Source organism: Fundulus heteroclitus, chromosome 22 (assembly GCF_011125445.2).
Source record: "Fundulus heteroclitus isolate FHET01 chromosome 22, MU-UCD_Fhet_4.1, whole genome shotgun sequence".
Classification (NCBI taxonomy): domain Eukaryota; kingdom Metazoa; phylum Chordata; class Actinopteri; order Cyprinodontiformes; family Fundulidae; genus Fundulus; species Fundulus heteroclitus.
In genome coordinates this window covers 9,059,276-9,086,470 of record NC_046382.1, presented here as the reverse complement: position 1 = coordinate 9,086,470, position 27,195 = coordinate 9,059,276, and the positions used below count along the sequence as shown (strand labels likewise).

Sequence of the window (27,195 nt, the reverse complement as noted above, 5' to 3'; positions counted from 1 at the left end):
TACAAGATTATATGGTGATACATTAATTGTACCTGATATGTGAGCAAATGAGTATTTGTCTTCATAATTCACGAAAAATACTCTGACTGCAACAAAGAATAAATTAATAAAAAATAATATTTTTATAGTTTAGCTGTAATATAATATAATACAATACAATACAATACATTACAATACAATACAATACAATACAATACAATATAATATAATATAATATAATATATCGTGTAAAACTACATTTCCGGTTTCCGGCGGAAGTTGCGGTGACAGTGTGGTCCTTGTTTTGATGAGGCAGCTGCGGCCTGTCAATGGAGTCAAACGGTCAGGAGAGACGAGGCCATAACAGATTTATAAGGTGTTTCTTTTCCTCAGATGACCACCGGCAGAAGATAAATACTATTTTCATAGCCATGGTCTTGAGGGACTAGTTTTACTCCAAATACGCGGCACCTCCGCCGCCCACCGGTCGTGTCAACGTAACGGCCTATGCTATGTGGGCGAGTTAGCTAACTTGCTAGCAAGTGACTTTTTCCTCAGCAGATTACCAGTCGTGGGACTTTTTGTTTCATTTTCGCGCCGCATTCGATCCTTTTCTTTCAAGAAGACGTCTTTTTGATTTGTTTAAGCAACAATGGCGGAACCGAGTTCAGTGGTCTCACAGCAGAATTTGGACAGGTGAGTAGAAGTTAGCTAGTGGCAGCTACGTAGTTTCCCGAAATTCGAGAGTTTGGTCAGATATTAAGGATGTTTTCATAAAAAATAGTAGAGAATTTGTCAGCTGATTTTAGAAAGTTAGAATTGTCACGGGCCGCTACTTGCTGGCCTCATTTTTACCATGTTTGCAGGGTTGGTCAGGGACGTCCTTGGCTGACTGGGGGTGTTTTGATTGAGTCCACCTGAGTTACAGAGGCTTCCTGTCTGGAGCTTAATCAAAAGCTTGTTAATTCAATGTGTTACCTGTGTATGCCGGGTTAAAACGGGCTGATCTGGATAAAAATAGACATTTATAAACGATAGTGATAGTGAAATAACTATCACTATAAAATAAAATGTTTTCAAAACTCAAGACACTAGGTGTGGTTGGAAAAATATTTAAGAGTTGTGTGTCGTTCATTCTTATAAAAGCATTAAAATAGATTTTCAATGTTACCATTTAAAAACTGTGTAGTTTAAAAAATTAAAGACAGCTACGACGTTTTAGGCGCTGGGATTTTATAGTAATCTTAACCCCCAGTTTACATGAACATGTGAAAGCTTGTGATCTAAAAGCACAAAAAATGCTTACTTTCCAATTTTCTAAAGTGTTGTCAAACCATCTTTACTGGATGTCCTGCCGTTTTTGTTGTAGGAAGAAATGCCAGTTAATTTCCCTGAAAAAGGGTATTTTATCTGGGCGACAGCTGACATTCATTACTCCTGTATGTTATATTTTCATCACACTTTCTACCTGAACGGCTTATCTGCCTTAAAACTAAAACAGATGTGGGTAGTTTAATCCTGAAAGTAAGGCCTAATTGTTTTTGTAATTTTTTTTATATGGAATCACAATATTTCTTGGGCTAATTAGGCATATGTTCATGTACCAGATTTGCGGATATTTGAAACATGTGGGCTTGAAAACTTCAGGTAAATCAAAGGTGGTATCTTCGTCCAACGCGTGAGCTAAACAAAACTGGGATGGCTATGTTCATATTTAAATTATTTCTCATAATTGCAGCCCAAGTTAGCAAATTAAAAGCTGTTTTTATGGCTTGGTTATTATGATGTCGTTAATCAAGGCAGTTGTATAGGTGGCAGTCTTGATTCTTGCACTATTAGGAAAAATGGGACGTAAGATTTTTCAAATTGTCTAATCAGACGGAGCCCTCAAATATAATTTGAGCTTTCAACTTCATCGGAAAAATGTTAAACTTCTGTCTTTTGAATAGAAAGAGACCTTGAGGTTACGTGGGGACTTTCCACATCAAAACATAACACTCATCCATAAGCAGCAAACATGAAGTAGGAGCAGAAGAGAAACTGTCCGTTCAGAAAGTAAAACAGTCTCTTAACTACATCCTAATCATACAAATTACTTTTTTTTATTTATTTTTTTGGTTTCAGGCAAGTTACTAAACATCTTCTGTCTTACATCGGATGGTTAAATCTGTCCAATGTTCTGGACTTAATTTTTTTATTTTTTAGGTTATTAGACAGGGCCGGTGTAGATTAATAATCTGGTAATCATGGACCGGGGACGCAGTGTCCCACCTGAACACTTTACCCTTTGAGGTTTTACCTTTGTGTTCATGAAAGTTAGGAAACTCCAATTATGCATCTAAAAAAAAAAAAGACGAGTGAGTTGAAGCGGTGATTATTGTGATTGTTTTCTAGCACTGCCCTCAAAAGCCTTTCAGGTTGTCGCTGAACTCCTGTCCCTCTCCTCCGGGTCGACGTCCCTGAGCTGCTGGATGCTGGAGACCTTGCTGTCCTCCACCTTCCCTTAGAGGGTGAAACGCAGATGCTCCGGTGGGCTTTATGTCTGGGGACGCGCTCGGGCGTGCCTGTCTTTGCTCTCCTCGCCTGGTTGCCGCCAGGCGTTTTACGCACTGCAAAAACGGAACTAAAAATAAGTAAAAATTTTCTTAAAATGAATGTATCTGTCCTTGATTTGAGCAGGTAAATAAGATGATCTGCCAATAGAATACGATTTTTGCACTTAAAATAGGAATAATTCATCACAATCATCTTATTTCAAGTGCAGGATGTCTAATTATCTTGATTTAGGGGTCAAAATACTCATTCCATTGGCAAAGGATTATATTTACCTGCTCAGATCAAGGACAAAAACACAATGTTTAAGAACATTTTGCTTATTTTTAGATCCGTCTTTGCAGTGCACGCTGCACACACTCGTGTTGAGAAGGGGATTGTGGTTAAGAGCCAGGTTTAAATTTTAAAGCTATAAAAAGGGATGTGTGTGTGTGTGTGTGTAAACCATCTGGTTCAGGGAGATAAAACAGGTCGTCCTTCACCCATTAAGGGGAGTGTTGTTGTTGTTTTATTATCAGTTTAAGTACGAACATTTAGGACTGCTTAGTGTTTAGTTTATTCCTTGTTGCTGCTTTCCAAGCATTATTCTGCTTCATGAGTTACTAGAGTTTACGCAGCGGTGGCGAGGCGCTGCAACATTAGAGCGCCGTTTCCTCCAGAACAATAACCCGGCAGCTGATACCGTGTGTGTGTGTGTGTGTGTGTGTGTGTGTGTGTGTGTGTGCGTGTCTGTGTGTGTGTGTGCGCTGCAATAGCATTCGACGCTGCACTTTCTGTCAATATTGATGTTTGAACTTTGAAACCCTTTCCCAAACCCATGCAGCGTAAAGAAAAGGAAGGCCACGGCGGGGTTTTTGTGAAATGTGCCCCGGCTACGTGCTGCAGGTGCGCGGCAGAGGCAGTAACCCCCGGCGCTGTTTGTGAAGCAGATAGCTGTGAGACGTACGCCGGGTCCTGGTGCTGTTACACTTGTGTACCTAGGCTCTATCGCTGGCAAACACGACGCCCCGAAGGCTCTTATCGGCGCCGGCCACCAGCAGCCAGCTGCCGCTGCAGTGCCGTGTTTCACAAACGGGTGAAACGTTTCAATCCAGACCGACCCTTTTTATTTTATTTTATTCGACTTAATTCAAACTTGTTTGAGTTTTTTTTTTTCCTCTAGATAAAAAAAAAACAAAAAACTACAAGACTCACCGTTTGGTAAATTGATGTATGATTTTATTTTTTAAACGATGTTTTAAGGAATATTTCGGGGTCGTCGTCTAAGAAACAGAAAGCCGTCGCTGATCCACCTCACCTCTGTAATCTCCAGCTGGCAAAAATAACTGGGGATGCGTGGATTTAGCTGGAAGAAAAGCTCAGGCCAAGTGACGCGTCTTATGCAAGGTGCTTTATCAAGTAGATTTGAATTGAGCTCTACGTAGACAGAAGTTTGCCTCAACTCCGGGGCTGATGGCTTTTTAAACCAGACTGTACCGTCTTCACAGTCATGAGCACAGCTGCAGTGCTTTGCTTCAACACAGGTTTGGTACGACCAGTCCTGGCATTCCAAGCTAGTCATTTGTTGGCCAATTAAAGCATAAGCAAGATTTTTTTTTTCTCTCCTTTGTTTTTGCTGTGTTAAAATACAGAAATCCCGTGGGGACATTTGTTGCATGTCGCGTCAGGTTTGAATTTGTCACCGTTTTCAGAAAGAAAGTCGTAAAAAGGCTGGTCAGGTTTCTGTCGCTAAAACTATCCACTAGAAACCTGGAGGCAATGCAGCAGAGGTTAGTCTTCCTACTAAAGATCCACCACTACTACCATAGTCCTGCAGGACCTGTTTCGGTTTAATTTGCATGTTATCTAAGCCAAAACAAGGCCTTTTTGGGGAATAATATAAAGCTTGGATCTCCACACTACTCCAGACTTTTTGAATGGAGAAAGTTTTCTGTATGGGAAGCGAAATTACTTCAAACTTTGGAAAAAAAGTCCAGTTTTTAACTTTTTTTTGGAATGATCATGACCTGGATGACTGAGAATCTTTCACCAGCAACCCGTGTCCCGCAGGTTTTAGACGTTCATCCAGTCCCACGTCTGAATATAAGGTTCGTTAGCGCCTAACATGTTAACTCCAGGTTACATCAGAAGGCTTTCCCCTTTTACTCTGACATGAGCGAAATCGAAAGATGTAACCGAGCAGTGGCGTTCCCAGCTGGAAAATCCCTCCAAAGCTTTAACCCTGGTCCAGTTTGTGCCGTGGTCCACATGACGGGGGGGAATAAAAGGAGACGTCGTCAAGTCGCTCGTGTCCATTTTAATGTTAGAGTTTGCAATTTTTCCAGAAGTTTCCCCAAGTCCTTTTATGAAGAACTGCACAAAACCGTCTTACCTTGGTCTTCCGCTCTCCAGCGGACAAAATATATCTTCCTAAACATATGTTCAGCATTGAAGCCCAATGACACCGTTGGCTAAATAAAATTCCCATTTTCCAAAAATTAAACCTTTAAAAAATTAGAACTAATCGATTTTTCGCCCAGCCCTTGCTGTGGATGTTTTAAAGTGCTTTATAAATAATGTTGGTATGGTGTGGTAGGAGGATATAGCATACATTTATCTCTCAATAAACCATGAAATCATCACTGGGAAGTGTTTTTTATTTTGTTTTAGTTCAGTCAGGGGATCTTTGTCTTAAGTGGGAGAAAAAGAAGCAGAAAGAAGAAATCTGTCATGGAGCCAAATATGTTTTCTCAGCACAGTCCTGTGCATCCAGACCACAAGGACACATTATTATTGCTTTTTTTTGTCCAAATATAAGGAGGTAGTGAATTACCAGTAACTCCTCTAAGACATTTTCAGAATTTATATTATTTTTACACATCAGTTAAAGTTAAAGTGTTTATTAGCTTCAATAAATGGCAGCGTATGAGTCAAGGACTTATGAAAAGTTAAAATGGCTTCTTGCATCAAAGCATTCCTTTCCAGAAAGTAAAATCTTTCTATCGTGAAAACATGTTTGTTTTTGTTGTTGTAGTGTTTTAAGAACAGTATCTGGATTCTACTTTACAAACCTGTCTTTGTTTTTTTTTTAGGTTTTGGAAGTTAAATCCTAAACTTATAACGTTTGTTCATCTTCCCACGTGATCTGTTGACTAGAAATTGGGCTGAAATAAAGCCAGCTTTGGTCAAAATGCTTCCTAATTACAGAGGTGAACCTGCCGGGCCTATCTGCAGAGTCTTTTTCTTTGCAGCTGATAACAGACGGCGTAGTGAGAACTCATCCGTTCTCCTTATCAGGGCGTGTGTCTCTGGAGATCGGTTTACGATCAAAAATGCCTCGTCGGTTAAATAACGCCGTTCAGACGCACCAAGCAGAAATCCCAAAAGGTGTGGCCAGATATCCGGGCTCTCAACTCTTAACGAATGAACCAGATCCATTAAAACGATCCCGTTTTATGTCTAACCGGGATCAGGTTACATCAGCATAGTGTTGTGTGTTTAGCTGTATTTATAAAGCTGCATCTTCCTGTATGGTTTGCATAACTGGTACCGGTACAGAAAAGGTTTACAGAGTTAATTTACCGGCGAGACAGCACAGGTCCCATGAATGAATAAAGGTGCAGAGGGTTAATTTAAGAGGATTTACATGCACTGTCAAAGAAAGTCATCTCAACATTGCAGATATATATCGCATGATCACTGAACGAACAGTTTGGACTGCAGTAAATGTTAGCTAGCTGTTTAGGTCGCGTTCCAGAGTTGTTGCACAGGTCTGCCCCCTGTGGCGACAAGTTGAAATGACACCGGCATTGTTCACGTGCATGGGAGACGAGGTCAAGCATCCGTCGCTGCGACTGGACGGGTCTTTTGTTTAGAGCCGTGAAGTCTTCTGAGGTTATAAATGTTAATGTTGCACTGCAAAAACGTATCTAAAAATAAGTAAAATGTTCTTAAAGTTAGTGTATTTGTCCTTGATTTGAGCAGGTGAATAAGAACGAAATCAGTATTTTGACCCCTAAAATAAGATAATTAGACATCCTGCACTTGAAAAAAGACGATGGAGATGAGTTGTTTCTATTTTAGGTGCAAAAATCTTATTCCACTGGCAAATCATCTTATTTACCTGCTCAAATCAAGGACAAATGCACTAATTTTAAAGAATATTTTAATTATTTTAAGTTCCGTTTTTGCAGTGTGGCCCGCGTTTTCTCGCCAATAACACGGCCAGAGAATATCCGTGACAGAACCATAAGAGGTTCGGGCCAATCACGTTGCAGTATTGTGGTTTAAGGCGGGACATACAGCTGTAACAGAAAAGAGGAGCTGCCGAGGCCACAGCCGAACCAAAGTAAAGACGGCAGCGCAGGAGGACGCCCGCATAGCTGCTGCTGTCACATCGGTTTGTCTGAATCCACAGTTTCTTCTTTGAAAGAAGAACAGCAAGAAGTGCCTTTGATCAGCGTAACTTGTTGTGGTTTGTCATGGTGTCTGCTGCTTGCGTTTTCATTTGATACCATGATTGGCTTAAACTAAGCTTTGGTAGGCGGGCGCTAGGGCTGAACGATTTTGGAAAATAATCTAATTGCGATTTTTTTTTTTTTTTCCCAGTTTAATTTATCATGTCTTTTTAAACATACAAACAACAAATCAATTTGTTTCCTCGCTGTGCAGATTAGTTGCTAAAAGACTAACAGCATCTAAACTCAGAGCAGAAATGATTGTGTTCTGCCTACGACATATTTTAACCAAAATTGCAATTTTGACTTTTCTCCGCATTAACTACAAGCAACAAAAATGGCCTCTAAATAAAGATGTTTGTAAACAAGGACTATTTAAAACAAGAACTTTTAATGTTTCTATTAATCAGAATATTGTTCAAGAGAACAGCTTTTAGTTGATTTGGACATCAATCCTTGTTGAACATAAAGTGCAACCAACAAGCAAGTCTATGTATTAAACTGATTGACCAGAACTTAATGATATGTATGATTATATCAACTCTAAAACAAGTAATAAAATTAGATTATCTCACTGCTACAACTGTCTTCCCTTCCATGTGGAGGCAAACCCACTTTAAACATTTTACCAACACCTAATGGACGTGTCTAATTCCCTAATTGTTACATACCCAAAAATTGCAGACCTCTGCGATTTGGAAATTGCGTTTTTTTAAACCGCGATTATATTGAAAATGCGATTAATTGTTCAGCCCTAGCGGGCGCTAGGTCCAGCACTTTGGGTCCAGAGCTCCAGATCCGGACGGTAAATGCTCCCGGTGCCTCAAGAAACGCAACGTTGAAGCCAAGATATGAAAATCACTTGTTCCTTCAGATCTGAAGGAACGTGAATTATTTCCTCTAAAATTAGAAGATGCAAAGCATTGGATTTCTGCAGTGATTACAGCATAGTTTGACGTTTCAGCATTTTAGAAAATATTTATAGCCATTATAAAAAAATATACCTTTTTATATCAATTCTAGGGTTTTAAATATATTTCATTTAGTGTTCAACTTGTTCTGAAATGATTTAAGTTTGCACTAACGGTTGAAAACCCCTAGTGCGAACTTTTTTAACAAATCGGAAAACAAAATGGAAAAGAGACAATGGACAAGTCTGGCTCCAAAAGCTTAGTTATAACAAAGTAAAAACCATAGGATTTCAACAGGGTGTACTTTTTTTTTTTTTTTACCATGACTGTAACTTTCAGACCCAGCATTGACTTATTTGTCGTCTCTAACAGGTTTTCTTCCTGGATTATTCCGTATTTAGCGCCATTCGTTTCCCACCTAGAGCCAGCTTCCCCGTCCGAGCTAGAGGACCGCATCCCCACGTTGCACCGTGGCAATTTTAACTTCAGACGGATCTGTAAGAAGAAAGTTTCACGATTCCAGAGTCAAAACTATTCTTTTAAGGCACACATATTTAAATACTTCTTTTAGTCCGAGCGCCGGTGTGAATGGAGCGCCGACGTTATCACCGGACAGCAATCGTCCCGCTACGCCTCCCTGCAGGTGCTGTTATCTGAGCCCGAACCCTCCTCTCCTGCAAAGTCATGTTTTATTCAGCGCCAGGGCTTGTATTGGAAAATCATCCATTACATTCAGGCAGCAACCCGAGCAAATAACTCAGGTTTGCTCCCCCGGTCCTTCCAACATCGGGCGTAACTCTAGAACCAGAGCACACGTAGCGTCCGACGGCGATGACAGAAAGCCACAGATTTGCTGTCAATTATTCAGCTGTGGGGGCAGCAGGGCTAAAGAATAAATGGCGTTCTATGGAGAGATGCTGAGTCATGCTGAAGGCTGACGTTACTAGAGGTTTTGTTTCCTTAAAATGAAGATTTTTGTTAGCTTATCATTAAAAATATGGCACATTTCCTCTAAAACCTGTTATATAGACAATATTTCTCATTCATTTACAAAAATCTTTTATTTTCAATGTCTTGATGTATCAGAAAGTACAAGATAGGCTAAAATAGATTTTTTTTTATTGTTTTATGACAGAAAAGGGGAAAAATATTTGTGTTTTGCTAAAACCTAATATAGCTCCACACTACAAAAAGGGAACTAAAAGTAAGTAAAATATTCTTGAAATTAATGTATTTTTCCATGATTTAAGCAAGTAAATAAGACTATTTGCCAATGGAATAAGATCTTTGCACTTAAAATGTGAATATTTCATCTCTATCATGTTATTTCAAGGGCAGGATATCTAATTATCTTATTGTAGGGAATAAAATACTAAGTCCATTGGCAAAAAGGGAAGCAAAAGTAATTTGACTTACTTTTGCTTCCCTTTTTGCAGTGAAAAGTAATAATGAATAAAAATCAGTGATGTCATCAAACCTGAGCCTCACCGGGGCTTTAATAGTCCACTCTGCACCTCATTTTTGGGAAAACCTCACGTATTTAATGTTTTTTTTTTTGTTTTTTTTTCTCCCTGCTGAGAAAGAAAGTTGAAGGGAGTGAGGCAGCTGGAGGGATGTGATGGGTTCAAACACGTTTAGCAGATGGTGTAACCACATTTTAGAGGTGCCTCGAGGGTTGGTCGCTGCATTAGCCTTTGACATTTCATATAAAAATGACGTAAAGTTGAATAAAGACACGTCAGCGTTTGGTTTTTCCTGCCAGACCGGCTCCGCTACGTAACCAGGGCACATGCTGCTTTGGTACTTTCAGGCCCAACCACAGCTCTGGCTGTGAAACAGGTTTTTATCTCTTTGCACAATAACTGGACTGGGCCAGAGGAATGAGCTGTTTTGGTTAGGAGCTGAAACCACCAAGCATGGATGAAACCAATTAAGATAATCTGAAAGTAAAGCCTTAAGCTCCTCAGCAGGTTCTTGTTTAGCCCGTTTTGAACACCGGGACGCGTCAACCAGATGAACCTGTGCCTGGAGGTCAACTCAGTGGTGCTTTTACTGGTTGATTTTTATCCAGAGCCGCTGGTCTGGTCTGATGGGACTACAGATTAATAACTGGTTGAACTGGAGCAGGTTCTAGATGTAGGCGGTGTGTCAGAGTCTCGTTTGGTAGCTGGTTCAAAGATATTTGAACCAGTTTTTAGCTCAAATTGAACAGCTTTTATAGCATATGGCAAGGTTTCCTCTAGGATGTTTTATTTGTTTTGTTGCATATTTGTTCGTACATTTGTTACTTAGGCTGTAAGAATAAGACGCTTTTCCTAAGACAAAAAAAATGTATTAAAAACACTGATTAAATGTGTTTGCAACTGTAAATTACCCTTTTATGAAAAGATTTATGTATTTTAATACTGAAATCAGAAATACATAAAACAAACTGTACAAAAAAGACAGTTATCAGAGGCACACAAACACTACAAAAACTGAACTAAAATAAATGAAAACTTTCTTGAAATTTGTGTATTTGTACTTTATTTGAGCAGGTAAATAAGATGGTCTGCCAATGGAATAAGATTTGTGCACTTAAAATAGGAAGAATTCATCTCCATCAATTTATTTTAAGTGCATTACATCTAAATATCTTATTTTAGGGGTAAAAATACTCTTTCCATTGGCAGATAATCTTATTTACCTGCTCAAATCAAGGACAAATACACAAATTTGAAGAAAATTTTACTTATTTTTAGTTCTGGTTTAGCAGTGAAGGAAACGAGGTGAATAAGTGATTGCAACTATGTGTGAATCAAATTCAGGGAGGAACAGTGTCAGAAACTACTTTAACTTTAACTACATTTTTTACGTCATATTTATTTTCCGCTTTGTAGTCCAGGGCGGGATCACCAGAGCTTTTGTACATCCGTGATTAATTGTGGCGTGGACCGCCTCTCTGCTCTCACTGCATGCTGCCTGTGAGACGGCGCTGAGGGAAGCAGGAACGGGCTCATGGCAGCTCTCGCCGCTGCCTCCAGAACAATTGGTGCTTTCGGTAAAGTCGCCATTAGCACAGAAAAAAGTCCCTAGACTTGTTGCTGGTCGCTTTTTGAAAGAAAGTCGCTTTGAGGGGTCTGAAAGTTGCTAAATACAGCAACAAAGATGCTAAGTGGGCAATGCTGGACTGCCGTCTTTGGTTTTCCAGCTTCGCAACCAGACACACTGCAAAAACTGAACTAAAAATATGTAAATTTTTCTTGAAATGAGTGTATTTATACTTTATTTGAGCAGGTACATAAGATGATCTGCCAATGGAATAAGATTTTTGCACTTAAAATAGGAAGAATTCATCTCCATCACCTTATTTCAAGTGCGTTATATCTAATTATCTTATTTTAGGCGTAAAAATAATCATTCCATTGGCAGATAATCTTATTTACCTGCTCAAATCAAGGACAAATGCACTAATTTCGAGAAAATTTTACTTATTTTTAGTTCTGTTTTTGCAGTGAGGAAGGAACATGCGCTGTTGGTTTTTCACAAAAAAGGACATTATAATGTTTTATGATATTAAATTCATTTCAAACTCTGATTAGGGTTAGTATAAGTGTGCATATTGTTTTAATATGTATTTTTGTTTCATTCTGACTGTGTCTGCTTCGATTTTTGCCGTGGCGGTGCGCCAGGATCAGATTCATGTAGCTGTAAACCCTGGATGGTGTAGACGCATCTTAAAGGAGCCTAAATAATAAACTGGACATGTTAGATTTCCGTTTTGTTTGTAACTGTCTATAATCACACAAAGGTTCGCCCATCAGCGTCTCACTGTCGTCTCACATGTGGGCATTTCTGTCGTCTCAGGAGCTGCTGGGTGTGCTTCGCCACAGACGAGGACGACCGCACGGCGGAGTGGGTGCGGCCGTGTCGGTGCCGTGGCTCAACCAAGTGGGTTCACCAGTCCTGCCTGCAGCGCTGGGTGGACGAGAAACAGCGAGGCAACAGCACAGCGAGGGTAGCTTGCCCACAGTGCAACGCAGAGTACCTCATCGTCTTCCCAAAACTAGGTGAGCTGCGTTTTCCCAAACTACCAAACCAGACCTAAGCAGATAAGGGCCGGTTTCCTGCAGGTTTTAGGTGTTTCCCTGGTTCAACACACCTGAATCAGATTTATAATTTAGTAGAAAGCCTCTGCAGAACTGGATGACTTGTGGAGGAGCTAATCCAGCTGTTTGATGGCCGATATGCTGCAAACCGAGCCCTGAATACAGAAGTTGGACAACCCTGGTGAAAAGCAGTTGGATTTAACACAAATTACACATCAATTTGTTACAAAAATCAACATTACTGCTCTGCTTTCATTAAATGATTCCATCTTTAGTTTATTTTTAAGCACGTAAAGGTAAAAAAAAAAGTTAGGATGAATTATTAAAAGGAAGAAAGACTGTTTTTAGACGTAATTGTGAAAAACGAGGGCGGTGACCGTGGTTCAGGTTAGCACACTGCAAAAACTGAACTAAAAATAAGTAAATTTTTCTTGAAATGAGTGTATTTATACTTTATTTGAGCAGGTAAATAAAATAATTTGCCAATGGAATAAGATTTTTGCACTTAAAATAGGAAGAACTCATCTCCATCGCCCTATTTCAAGTGCATTATATCTAATTATCTTATTTTAGGGGTAAAAATACTCATTCCATTGGCAGATAATCTTATTAACCTGCTTAAATCAAGGACAAATGCACTAATTTTCAGAAAATATTACTTATTTTTAGTTCTTTAGTTTTGTTTTTGCAGTTCACCAGCCGCTCCTGCACACTGACTTCTCTACAAATAAACCAAATTAACCAGCTGACTCCTGCTTGTTACACTGCAAAAATGGATCTAAAAATAAGTAAAATGTTCTTTAAAGTTAGTGTATTTGTCCTTGATTTGAGCTGGTAAATAAGATGATTTGCCAATGGAATAAGATTTGTGCTCTTAAAACAGGAACAATTCATCTCAGTCATCTTATTTCAAGTGCAGGATGTGTAATTATCTTATTTTAGGGGTCAAAATACTCATTCCATTGGCAGATAATCTTATTTACCTGCTCAAATCAAGGACAAATACACTAACTTTAAGAGCATTTTACTTATTTATAGATCCATTTTTGCAGTGTATACTCCCTACTCGTGTATATAAAGAGCCGAACAGCTAAAAAATAAAAATAAAACGGCCGATGTTTGTGCTAAAAGTTTGGTTAAACTCTAAACTTAGCATTTAGCATGTAAGTGAAGTCTGTATTTAAGAAAAAACTAAATGAATGAAGGTAACATCACCATAGAAGTTATAGTTAATGTTTCATTATTTCAGCGTTTGAGCTGCCATGGTGCCCAGTCTTGACCCTGAGCCTCGAGGACCGGTTCCAACCGGTTCTAACCGGTTCCGAGCGGTTCTAACTGGCTGTAGGTTTGGTGCGGCCTGTTAAAACGGCTAGCAGCTCATTGCGTTGGTTGGAAGAACCGCCATAGAAACGGAGGCTGCAACCCGAGACCGAAGCTGGACCCAAGACAATGTTGAGCCGGCAGCGTTGGGGCCCCAGCTGGTAAACAGCTTCATCCATATTTATAGCAGCCGGGGCTGTGCTGTCACTCAGCGCCGAGCCGGAGGACGAGCGCTTGGGCTAAACGGCTCCGCAGGGTTCCTCATTCTTTAGATGGTATCTGTGTTACCTTACAAGCAGGGGTTGGGTCCATTGAGCAGGTTAGACTTACCTAAGGATGACGACCGGAACGTGGCTCTTAGTTTGTTAAACCTCAGCTACAGGTCCGCTCAGTGTACCAACAAACAGATCCAGCGAGCCATGATGGAGAAAATTAACATCCAGCAGCTTTCATACAGACACAGAAGCCTAAACTAGACTAAATATCTCATTTCAAAAATGACCAGATGACTAAAATCTGGGGAAATTACTTTTTATCAGAGCTTCATCTGGAGAGCTAAACCAATCAAAATGGCTCCTGTGTTCAGCGACTAGACAATCTCAAAATCACCAGCCTTTATTTCAGTATTTGAAAGAATTGCAGCCTGCCGACACACTCTTGTGTAGAAAGAATATTTTCGATGCACCAATCGAGTCGATAGGCGAGTGAATAAAAATCGGCCACTTTTCAGGTTATCGGCTTTAATCCCCGACTGGAAGTATGGAAAAATATTTGTACATCAGAGGTTCCCAAACTTTTCAGCTGAAATAACAGACTGGTGATCCCTCCCCCTTTTTCAGCGGCTTGGATTTTTTTTGTTTTTGTCTGAATAAATTGCGAGAATAAAGCAGTACTTTTTATAGGAAAAAGTTGAGCCTTCCCCCTGTGTTAAAATGGGGAATGTTGAGCATCCAGTAACGTTATACTTTGGTATCGGTTTCACTAATAAAGACTTTTTATGTTGTTTTTTTTATTCAGAAGACGTGATTTATTCATGAAATACATAAATACAGTTTGAATATTGACATCAGTTAAAATTTAAAATTTCACGTTCAAATCACAAAGAAACATGTTGGGCTCTAAACCAGGGATGTCAAACTCATTTCTATATGGGTCACTTTGGCGACATGAAGTCATTAAAAGGGCCGGTTGCACATGTATAGATGTGACTTTTCGACTTTTCATTACATAATTTCATTCTAGTTCACATAGAAATATAAAAAATGCACAGTAACATAAAAGTAGCACCTCAGGCCCAGTTTATACAGTTTATCTGCAAAAAAAGTTGATATTGGGTTGAGTTACACCTACAGGAGGCACAGTTTTAGCCACTTTATACACTTTAAAAGGACATATGCCTCTACCTTATGACATGATGTGCCTTTTTTTGGCTGTTGAGGACCGGAAAATGTATCTTGACGGGCCGGATTCGGCCCGCGGGCCTTGAGTTTGACACCTGTGCTCTAAACGGTTTCTGTGCTGCACCAGGGAATCATCATCAGCATCTTTGTAGATCACATAATGGTTCCTGTCATCTGATTGGCTAATCAATGATCAATCTATAATTAACATTGGACCTATAGAAATCATTTTTTTTTAACAATCTTTATTACATTATAGCTGAAATGGCAGGTTGAGAATTACTCTTACAATATAAAAGTAGACAAACGTTTACTGGCATTGAAGCCATCCCACCGTTCTTGTAATTGCAGAAAAGCCTTTTGGATGTTTTTACCTCTTTCCATCATGATTCATCTTTCATCTGTAGCTCAGATTCTCTATAAGAGAAACGTTATTTTGCTGTGGAGCTTATCTTTCTCAGGTAAAAAAAAAAAAAAAAAAAAAAAACAATCTCAGCCATAGACATAATATAAGAGTAGACGTGTCATTGGGCGGGTTCTGCCTATGCTGCGATGTGTTCAGAGCGTCCGCCATCTTAAATGTGGCAAATCTGCAGTTACTCAGTCACTTAAACAGTATCAGAGGGACTTTAATCTCTGAATATACTTTGTATTCGTAGTATTTTTTTTGTAATATTACAAGTTTATTTTCGTATCCCTTTAGCTTCATTCTCCTGAATTTATTCTCCGAAAGAAAAATATTTAAAATAATCTAACCTGGCCCTATTACTCCAGGAGTGAAATAATTCTGCAAACTGTGTTTATTCTGGAAATGTTCCCCATTAATTCTCATAATATGATGTTTTTATCATAACATTATCACTTTTGTGTTTGTTTGTTTATTTTTACTTTATTGACCTAGGACTTTTTTTCTCATATTTGTAATTTTACCTCCTTAATACTCCCCCTAAAAGTCTGTTCCTAAAGGTTCACATGTGACACAGTTTTATGAACTAATGAAGACCACAATGTTTAGATTTAACAAATTGATCCTTATATTCATAACACATACACACACAAATATATATATATATATGTGTGTGTATTTATTGCATCACAGGAATGAGGCATCTTCTCTGATCCACGTTCACAATAACAGAACTCAACTTTTTTCTGCCACATACAATATGGCGGTGACGTTGACGTGCGAACCTGCGCCCTATGACGCGTCGACGTATATATGTCTGTGATCTCAGCCATGAAATAAATAGCTTTATTGTTGTTTTTTCCCCCCACCACGGTCAGGGGAGTCCAAGTCCAGTCCTCTAGAGCTACTATCCTGCAACATTTCTACCTGGCACACCTGAATCCCATGAACGGCTCATTAGCGGGCGTCTGCAGAGCTGAAGGACTGAATGATGCTCGGGGAATTGAGCCGTTTGACTCAGGTATGCTGGAGAAGGGCTCCATGTAAAAGCTGGCAGACAGCAGCTCTCCAGGAATGGACTTGGACACCCCTGACCTACATGGATTACCGCTCATCACCGTCTCTCCCATCCACGCAGCTGAACACTGACGTCACAGCTGCACATCTACTCACTGCTAAAAATAATGAGGGTTTTTATTAACCTGTCGATGTGGAAGCCAGAGCTGTCTGAGTCACCTGACGGGAATAAAAACATTAGAATTAGCCAGAAATGGCTGTGAATCGGGGCTGTTTTTATTTCTTTTTTTATTTTATTACAATATATCTTGTCCTTTTTTAGTATTTATCTACCAACCAACCCAGAACCATTGCAGTTTATTTACATGTTGCGTCCAAGTTACAGAGACGCTTTCCCTCCGTCACAGCTTCGCGTGTCCGGAGCAAAAGGAGAGCAGTGATTGGCCAGACCCACGGCGGCGGCGGATGAGTTCACCTCTGGCAGACGCGTGTTTGTCCTAATCACGTTATTGTGAAACGGAGGCTGCGAGGGAGGCGAGCAGAGGCGTGGGAGGGAAACTGGGTCACAGGAGGAACTCTGAGAGCGGCTCTGACGAGATGAGAGGCTCCGCCGAACGAGTTCCTGAAATCACGGCCGTCCTTCGTTTTTATTTTTTTATTTTTTAGGTGACTCAAACGCCACAGTCACGTCTGTGACAAAGACGTTTCATTAGGTGTTAAAAGAACAGGATGTGCACCAGAAAGGATATTTTCTGCTGGAGATACTGCACTGCAAAAACTAAAAATAAGTAACATTTTATTAAAATGAGTGTATATGTCCTTGATTTGAACAGGTAAGTAAGATGATCTGCCAATGGAATAAGATTTTTTTTTTTTACTTAAAATAGGAACAATTCATCTCCATCTTATTTTAAGTGCAAGATGTCTAATTATCTTATTTTAGGGGTCGAAATACTCATTCCATTGGCTGATAATATTATTTACCTGCTCAAATCAAGGACAAAAACACAAATTTTAAGAACATTTTACTCATTTTTAGATCTGTTTTTGCAGTGTGGGCATTGTCTCTGTTTCAGGCCTCATTTGCAGCATATTTTGGGAGTTACTGAAATATATTCTAATCTTGTTCTAAGTAGTTTCGGTGTCTGAATTAAGTGTAACATATTTCAGAATAAGAAATTAAGAGTCTTCACTGTTACTGGAGGAGATTTTATTTTTAAAAACTCTCACTCCTATGTGAGCTGGTGGTCCTTTGGGACTGTCTCTTTAAATTGGCCTCTTTATTGTTTTTTGACTTCAGTGGTTGTTGCATCTGGCTGTTTTTAGTATGAAATAGAACCGTCTGCATTGGGACATTGGATTACCTGCCGACTAAGCGTCAATTTGTCGGCACAAATGGTTACGGGTGTCTTTGTTGTTGTCTTCCAAGATGGCTGCTGAGTACTTTTTTTGTTCCTACTTTAAATAGTCATGACCGCTGATTACCCAACTAATTCATTTGCGGTCCTATAATAATAGTAATAATAATAATACATTTTTCTCCAGATAACCAAGAGAAGGAATCTGATACGGAAGGGTTAAAGCTCACAGGGCCGACCGCGTTGAGGACTAAAGGCCTCCTAACATGGTTCGTGCTAACCGCTAACCGCTCCGCCACGGGCGCCCCGCCCTGGAAAACAAAACTTGCCAAATCCGGTCGGGAGAAGGGCGAAACATGGTTTCCACCAACAAAAGCCTTCAGAGCCGTTCTCTGATGTTCTTTTAGTGAAACAATATTAGGTAGATTAGACAACACGGAAGAAACAGCAGCATCAATGCTAACGCTTGCTTCCTCGATGCGAGCCGCCATTGTTGTCTGAATCAAAACAGTCTCACGTCACGGTCGCTTCTCCACTACGTCACATCTATGAAACTCCAGCCCTGCGTCCTGATTGGCTGGACAATAAAATGGGTTGGAGAAATCACTTTCTATGGACGATGTCCCAGATGGATGTGAGTGAAGCCTGGCGGAGCGAAATCCATCTGGCGAGAGTCAGGTTACAGACGCATCCCGAATACATTAATGAATCTGCAGAAACGGCGCCTCGTCTTTTCCAGGGCTGCTGGAGATGCTGCCTCCTTAGTTTTACACTTTTTTCCACTTTCTCCAACACTAGAGATGAATGTAGCTGTCAAAGTTGAGTGTCTCCTCCCAGCAGCACCTGCTGCAGGGCCTCTGCCAGCCCCCATCGCACAGCTCTGAGGACGGAGAGTCCTTGCTGCTCCGTCTTCGCTCTCGCTCAGGGCGAGTAAACAGGCCAGCGCGTTGCCAAAGTTTGGCTCCGCCGCTCCACTGCAGTTGCACCTCCCTCTCCTCTTCTCTCGCTCCCTCCTGTTCAATTATCTTAATTACGGGAACCGGCTGCCAGCGGCTAAAATGAATCGCTCTTTTCTCCGTCCCCCGTCAGCGGTCATTAACGGCGACCCGGTTCCCTCCGGACGTAACGGTGCAGCGCCTTGGCAGCAGGGAAAGTGAAAGAGGTTCCAGTTCTCTGGTCGACGTACGCCACGGCGAGGCACTCAGGCTTTGAGCGGTCGGTGCGGTCAGCAAACACAGGTGCAGCGAAAGGAGAGCGTCAGAAAAGCCTGGCGCCCGTCCACACAGCAGTTTCATCAATGACTCCTGTAGAGGTGGGAGTTTAAGAAGCCTCTCAGTGGCCAACAGACAGACTTCAACTAGGCCTCGCTCAAGTGGAAGCACTCGGATAAAGAGACACGGGAGCCGCTGTCGCTAAATTGTTCAAACGACTGATGGAAAGTGTCGACTCAGCGTCTGCAGCAAACACCTGAGCAAATATCCTGTATGAGGGAAGCAGGAAGCTGCCAGGCTAGAGATGAAGACAGAACCGGTGACGTCCTCCTGGTTCAGGGGTTGGCAACCTTTACAACCCTTGGTGCAGCCAAACACTTTTTATTATTATTATTTATTATTTAACAGTATTTTTATGTTTAGGTTTAATGCATTTTCTTCAATTGGACATTTGATTTTTAAAGCAAATGGCATCAAAATGAACAAATGGCAAGTCGTTTGCAACCTATTGGCAAAAAGATACTTAATTTAGTTATAGTAAAATATTCTATACACTATTAGTTTCTTTCTTTCTGCGAATGTTATGCATTCATTGCAGAACTAAATGCATCCTAAAGCTACCGATTTTAAATTACCTTTGCATTTAGAAACATTGTCCCCCTGGTTCAGGTGTCGGCAACCTTTACAACCCTCGGTGCAGCCAAACACTTATTATTATTATTATTATTATTATTATTATTTATTATTTAACAGTATTTTATTGTTTAGGTTTAATGCATTTTCTTCAATTGGACATTTGATTTTTATAGCAAATGGCATCAAATTGAACAAATAGCAAGTTGTTTGCAACCTATTGGCAAAAAGATACTTAGTTATAGTAAAATATTCTATACACTATTAGTTTCTTTCTTTCTGCGAATGTTATGCATTCATTGCAGAACTAAATGCACCCTAAAGCTACCGATTTTAAATTGCCTTTACATTTAGAAACATTGTCCTCCTGGTTCAGGTGTCTGCAACCTTTACAACCCTCGGTGCAGCCAAACACTTTTTATTGTTATTATTTATTATTTAACAGTATTTTTATGTTTAGGTTTAATGCATTTTCTTCAATTTTTTAAAGCAAATGGCATCAAAATGAACAAATAGCAAGTTGTTTGCAACCTATTGGCAAAAAGATACTTAATTTAGTTATAGTAAAATATTCTATACACTATTAGTTTCTTTCTTTCTGCGAATGTTATGCATTCATTGCAGAACTAAATGCACCCTAAAGCTACTGATTTTAAATTGCCTTTACATTTAAAAAACTTCAACAACCTTTACAACCCTCGGTGCAGCCAAACACATTTTTAGAGCCACTAAAGTTACAAATCTCTTTGAAACAAGAGCTTGTTTTTATAGTATACTATAGGAAATTTGTTTACATTTTTTTTTTTCAATCAAAGATCAACAGTTTTTATTATTTAACAGTATTTTTATGTTTAGGTTTAATGCATTTTCTTTAATTGGACATTTGATTTTTTAAAGCAAATGCAGGGTTCGTACACCTTTTCCAAAGGTTTCATGGGGGCGGAGTCAAACATGGAAATAGACTGGCAGATCGCAGTCACACATTTTCGGGCTCTCCAACATTTTATTTCTCCATTTAATAAACACACGATTCAGTTAGATAGGTATTTGTTGCGAAAGAAATGGTTACAATTTCAAGCATTTTCAAGCATTTCATCCAAAATATAAGCACTTTTCAAACCTTGAAAACACAACGTCAAAATGCAAGCATTTTCAAGGATTTCCAGCACCCGTACGAACCCTGCAAATGGCATCAAAATGAACAAAAAGCAAGTCGTTTGCAAACCAACCTGGTTTTGTTGAGTGAATTACTTTGAGAGTTAATTTGAAAGTAATAAATATCGATACTGCAGTCAAATCAAGCTGAGATATATGGAGTATCGCATAGTGAGCTTTGTATCGAGAATCGTATCGAATCGGCTCATCCTAGACGACAACGAGCCCTACTAGTTACTCTAGTCAACGACGTCTTTTAACCAGCTCGGGTTAACCAAGAGGACGTTAGCTTTGGCATCAGCAGATAGGAGACATAATTTAGAAACAAAAGCATATAGATAAAATATAAATCAAATAGATTGATATCTATAATTATCAACTAATGCATCCCTGGCCATTTTATGCTGTTGCTTAGCAACCTGTTTTTAGATACAGATACACACAAACACTGAATTAAAACTCAACCCTTTAAAACCAACTTTTGTTTTAGCAAGTTTTTAAAGAAAGGGGGGGGGGGGAAGAAACGAGTGCTCTCTGAACTCTTTGAAGGGGGCGGAGCTTGGTTCCTGGGTCTGCGTTGTGATTGGTTGGGAGGATGTAACGACTGTAATTAACTTACATGATTGGCTGGAATGCAAAAGGGAAAAGCAGGAAGGCGACGAGGAACCCCTTGGTGGGTTTAATGACACAAACGACGTGTTAAAGTCGTAACGTGGCAGAATGAGACAAAGTTATTAGGGCTTATGAAGGTTGATATCTGGGATAATTTAAGTTTTTGCTAAGCAGTAGATGAAGTGGTGAGGTCCAGTTAAAGCAGGACTTTGCTTTTGTCAGAGATTTAAAACCCCGATCCCTGGACCTTCTCTCAGCATGGCGTCCTGTTCTCTCGGCCGGGTTATTAATAGCACTTGGATGAGTCTGAGTGAAGAAATCAGGTTGCCTTCCTGTAAATATTGCATGATTTCCCTGGAGTCTGCTTGAAAATGCCAGACGGGAGGAGGATGCAGCAGTAGAAAACTTTTTTTATAAATTGTTCTCCTCCTGGTGTTGGCTCCTCCCCGTCTGCCACCAGACCTTTTTATTATTATTATTTTTTTTTTAAATGAAGCAGATCTAAAGGAGCGACGGCGTATGCTCAGGCCTCTCTGAAGGTTGACAGGTGTGCCGTCTGTCTCCGTCAGGTCCTGTCGTCTACGTCCTGGATCTGGCCGACCGGCTCATCTCCAAGGCCGGCCCCTTCGCCGCCGCCGGCATCATGGTGGGCTCCATCTACTGGACCGCCGTCACCTACGGCGCCGTCACCGTCATGCAGGTAGGACTCCGTGTTTTTGCTTTCAGTGCGCCTCCTGCTGTTGGGCATATGTTCATTTGTTTTAATTAAGTCTCCCTGAACACGCCTGGGTCCTCCCCGGGTACTCCGGCTTCCTCCCGCAGACCAGAAACGAGACTGTTGGGTTAATTGGTTTCTTTCTTTTTTTTTCTTTTTTAACAATATGTTTATTTGGAGTTTTCCAAGTAGTTTAGTACAATGGAACATAAATTAGGAGTCACACATGTCTATATAATAGGAAAAGAAAAGAGGAGAAAAACAAATAGATAAACAGACACAAAACAAAAAAGAAGTACAGGGCGTATTACTCAAGATAATGACATGTACTGTTGCATCACTGGTAAGGTTAATTGGATCTAGCATCTCGATACTAGAATCCGGTACTTAGTGGTACCTATTTTCTGTACTTTTCTGTGTTTATGTAGCAATAAATGTCAGTTTGTTTATAAAATATCTAAAAAAAATGTATTTGAGCATATTTATTTCTCAATAAATATGCTTGTTTGGATCTACAAATTAACCTTATTAAAAAATGCATTAATTTTTATTACATTGCCTGGAAAAATAAAGGCAGTGTAATATTAGCAAAAACAACAGTTATCAGAGGCAGAGAGTGAATAAGAGATTAATAACTTGCTCATTAAGTATATTCAGGTAGTCAGCAAATTAAAGCCTTTTTTCCAGTTAGCTTCACTGATTAGTGGTTTTCTTAAAGCTACACAGCTGTTCAGTCCCAAAATGTGACTTCCTTCACATTGTGCATGTGGAAATGTTCTTACTTTCACTATTAAACATAGTCAGGAGTCCTACTGTCGTTTTTGTTTGATTTCACCCAACGTTTAAATGATCGCCGATCACAGTCATTCACACTACAAAAAGAGAACTAAAAATAAGTGATATTTTTTTGAAATGTATGTATTTGTCCTTGATTTGAGCAGGTAAATAAGATGATCTGCCAATGGAATGAGAATTTTGACCCCTAAAATAAGATAAATAGTTAAATTTCACTTGAAATAAGATGACGGAGATGAGTTGTTCCTATTTTAGGTGCAAAAATCTTATTCCATTGGCAGATAATCTTATTTACCTGCTCAAATCAAGGAAATCTTGCTTATTTTTAGGTCAGTTTTTGCAGTGCAGGATTTGTTTTCCGGCTATATTTTATCCCTGAAGACGAAGGGTCCCCTCTATCCTTCCAGGTTTAATAATAATAATGCGTTGGACAGTTCTTAACCCAGTTTTGGTTGTTTCTCCAACCTCCTTATATGTTTTCTCTGCCAATGATTTGATCCTTCTGACATCGTTTTCACGGGACGCGTCGTTCAACCTGGTTGTTTAAGAAAAGAGAAGCAGCTCATTGCACCAGCTGGGCTTAAATAACTGCTTAAACATAATCACACGTGCAGTTATTATCCAATGAGAGTCCTCTTAGCTCTTTGCTTAGAACACTGCCTGGATTTAATTATTTAATTTAACTGTTTTAGACCAACCTGACCCCATGAGAAAACGTTTCTAAACTTGAACATTTGCCTCCTAATCCTCACGGCTGCCATAAAAAGTGTTCATGCAACGAGTCTTTTCATCACTGTGGAGGCATTTCGACCCACTCCTCTTTGCCGAATTATTATTTTTTCAGCTATATTACAGTGTTGTTGTTGTTTTCATTCACACTACAGCAGCAAGACTTGTCCAGCCTTTTCTTTTTTTTTTTTTTTTTTCAAACTATACTGAGGTGTGCTTCCTGGTGTGATCCAGGTCGTCGTCCTGCAGCGTGAGTCACAGACCATAGATTTATGATCAGCAGTTGTTTTCACCTTGCAGCTCCTCAATGGAGGCCATTTTTTCTTCTCCTTGTTGAATCATGATCGCTGCACCTTAACTGAGTGACGCCTGCAGTCCTTCAGGCGTTGTTCTCCGCCCTCCTGGAGTGATCTTGGTAGGCCGTTAATGAGCGATGGCCGTCAGTTTATTTCTTTAGCGTGGAGCAGGATGTGCTGGTTTTTATTTTTTTCCTTCATGTCATCTGACAGGTTTCTATCTAAGCCTGCGTTCACACTTCAGGTCTCGATGCTCGATTTTCTTGCTAAAAATCAGATTTTTATGAGGTGGCCTTTCATATTACTATTAAATGCGACCGCCATCATACTTCCATCTGAACGGTTCAAATCCGCAAAGCATCACGCAGCAGCTCGCTGAATGCAGGAGTAATGGTGATTGTAATTGTTTCTAGAAGTGTTCAATAAAGTTTTCAACATGACCGTTCAGACAGCGGACTCTTTAAAAAAAAAATTAGCCGAATTAGTACCAAGTGTGGACTGCAAAACAAGAACTAAAAATAAGTAAAATTTTCTTCAAATTAGTGTATTTGTCCTTGATTTGAGCGGGTAAATAAGATTATCTGCCAATATTTTTACCACTAAAATAAGATAATTAGATAAACTACACTTGAAATAAGTTGATGGAGATGAATTGTTCCTATTTTAGGTGCACAAATCTTATTCCATTGGCAGATCATCTTATTTACCTGCTCAAATAAAGTACAAATACACTAATTTCAAGAAAGTTTTAACTTATTTTAGTTCTGTTTTTGTAGTGTGGAAGTGGCACAAAATGGATTTTTTTTTTTTTTTTTGGGGGGGGGGGGGGGGGTGAAAAGATCAGAATTGTGAGCCGCTCACACTGCGGTGAATCATAGGGTCTATCATAGAGCTGGACGATGTAGAACAAAGCATATCGATAAAATAGAAATTTTTATTGATATTGATAATAAACCACAAATTCAAAACATATATTTTAAGTGCAGCTCTGATCACTTTATGCTGTTGCTTAGCAACCTATTTTTAGACACAGACACACAAACACTGAATTCAAACTCAAACCTTTATTCGACCAACTTTTTATCAAAACTGCAAGCATTTATAAAATAATAAAGATCAGGTGCGCTCTGAACTCTTTGAAGGGGGCGGAGCTTTCCTGGGTCTGCGTTGTGATTGGCTGAAAGGATGTAGTGACTGTAATAATAATCTACACACTGCAAAAACAGAACTAAAAATAAGTAAAATTTTCTTGAAATGAGTGTGTTTGTACTTGATTTGAGCAGGTAAACAACATGATCTGCCAATGGAATGAGTATTTTGACCCCTAAAGTAAGATAATTAGATATTCTGCCCTCTAAATAAGATGATGAAGATAAGTTGTTCTTATTTTAAGTGCAAAAATCTTTTTCCATTGGCTTATTTACCAGCTCAAATCAAGGGAAAATGCACTCATTTCAAGAAAATTTGACTTATTTTTTCTTTCGTTTTTGCAGATAAGCTTGATCAATATCATTTCAGTCGCCTTCATGATTACAGAACTAACGTGAAACTTCTGCCTCTGATTCCTGGTTAGCATCAGAGACGGTCTTCATCAGAACAGACTCGCCTTTTTTCTTGATTGGTGAATAACCACAGACTGATTTTCTCCTGGCGTGCAGGTGGTGGGTCACAAGGAGGGCCTGGACGTCATGGAGCGGGCCGACCCGCTCTTCCTGCTCATCGGCCTGCCCACCATCCCCGTCATGCTGATCCTGGGGAAGATGATCCGCTGGGAGGACTACGTCCTGCGTCTGTGGAGGAAGTACTCCAACAAGCTGCAGATCTTCAACAGCATCTTCCCAGGTCGCCGCGTTCACAGTGTTTTTAGCGTCACTGCTGTCGTTTTTATTATGGAGAATTTGATAACATAAATAAATGTGGGTGTGGCTGATGGTCTGAATGTCGGCACCGCAGGCATCGGCTGCCCGGTGCCCCGTATCCCCGCGGAGGCCAGCCCTCTGGCCGACCACGTGTCCGCCACGCGGATCCTGTGCGGCGCTCTGGTCTTCCCCACCATCGCCACCATCGTCGGGAAGCTCATGTTCAGCAGCGTCAACTCCAACCTACAGAGGACCATTCTGGTGGGTACCGAGTGCAGATGTGCAGGAGACGCAGTTCAACTCACTTTCATTTATATAGCACCAATTCATGAAACAGGTCATCTCAAGGCTCTTTCCAAAGTCAGATTCCATCAAATCCTCCAGATTGGTCAGAAAGTTTCCTCTCTAAGGAAACCCAGCAGGTTGCATCAAGTCTCTCCAAGCAGCATTCACTCCTCCTGAAAGAACGTAGAGCCACAGTGGACAGTCATCTGCATTGATGATGGCTTTGCAGCAATCCCTCATACTGAGCATGCATGAAGCGACAGTGGAGAGGAAAACTCCCCTTTAACAGGGAGGAGAACCTCCAGCAGAACCAGAACCAGGCTCAGTGTGAACGCTCATCTGCCTCGACCCACTGGGGCTTAGAGAAGACGGAGCAGAGACGCTCTGTGTGCATTAAACAGAAAATCACCATAAATTGAAACTTTAAATGTCCGCTTCCTGTTTCCCCAGGGAGGCATCGCCTTTGTGGCCATCAAAGGAGCCTTCAAGGTGTACTTCAAGCAGCAGCAGTACCTGAGGCAAGCCCACCGCAAGATCCTCAACTTCCCCGAGCAGGAAGAGGCCTGAGGCGGCGCCCCCGGGTGGGAGGGAGGGGAAGAGCTGGCGGTGAGGAGGCAGCGCTGATTAAAGCCGGGAATCGGCGCCATCATCACTGCGTCCTCCGCTCCACGGCCCGGACCTCTCTCTAACTCCCTGAATGAAAGCCCCAGGACTCGTGTAATCAGAACATTTTATATGATTATTAATAAAATGTCATGTTTTAAAACCTCCCTTCGCTCCACGTCGGGCTTCACTGGCTAACGAGCAAATAAACGGAAAAGCTTCTACACTCAGATGTTGTCAGGAAGCAGTGAAAGAAACTCTTAAAGATAAAAAAATCCTGCTGACACGAGTCACAAACTGAGACATATATATATATATATATAAATGTTTTAGTGGAAATGTTTCATCACTGTTTATTTATTTAGCCTGTAGCTTCGCCTTCTTTTGATTATTTTCCAAACTCTGGAGCGTTTCTGGTTCTGAGGAAATGAACCCACCAGGACAAAGGGAAGGGCTCTCCGAGGACGTTCTGCTGGGAAACTAAAAACGTACCTTTTGGTTGGGATCTGCCACGAGAAACCAGTTCTGTTGACTTGTTCCGGTCGGGATGGGTCTGCACTACTTTTGCACACACACACACACACACAGAACCTTGCATGTGTTTTAACTTCCACCACAAACTTCAATATTTTTCCACAGAGACGGACAAAGCTGCAGAAAACGCTGCGTTCACGCTGCAGCGAAATGTGACACAAATCCGTCTTTTTCACGCCAGTGTGAACGGCCCGGTTCAGAACTTTTCACCTCCCACCTAAAAATAAAAAATAAAAATTAAAAAGTGGATTTGCTGTTCAGACCTCTGATGACGGATACATTTTATAGCAGCATTAACGG

General features: G+C 40.3%; 1 protein-coding gene across 1 annotated transcript; it reads left to right on the top strand.

Moving 5' to 3' along the window:
* The first annotated feature begins 257 nt into the window (after positions 1-257).
* On the top strand, positions 258-26,636 carry march5 (membrane-associated ring finger (C3HC4) 5). Its single transcript, XM_021316321.2, has 6 exons — positions 258-675; positions 11,726-11,928; positions 21,649-21,779; positions 25,273-25,456; positions 25,568-25,734; positions 26,209-26,636. The coding sequence occupies exons 1-6, from the start codon at positions 632-634 to the stop codon at positions 26,323-26,325; spliced, it is 846 nt and encodes a 281-aa protein (XP_021171996.1). The 5' UTR covers positions 258-631; the 3' UTR covers positions 26,326-26,636.
* The last annotated feature ends 559 nt before the right edge of the window (positions 26,637-27,195 follow it).

Excerpts from the sequence above, each read along its gene's own strand:
- march5 (XM_021316321.2), top strand. The coding sequence starts at position 632 with ATGGCGGAACCGAGTTCAGTGGTCTCACAGCAGAATTTGGACAG. Across the intron at positions 11,929-21,648 it reads CATCGTCTTCCCAAAACTAG|GTCCTGTCGTCTACGTCCTG; the intron begins GTGAGCTGCGTT and ends TGTCTCCGTCAG. Across the intron at positions 21,780-25,272 it reads GCGCCGTCACCGTCATGCAG|GTGGTGGGTCACAAGGAGGG; the intron begins GTAGGACTCCGT and ends CCTGGCGTGCAG.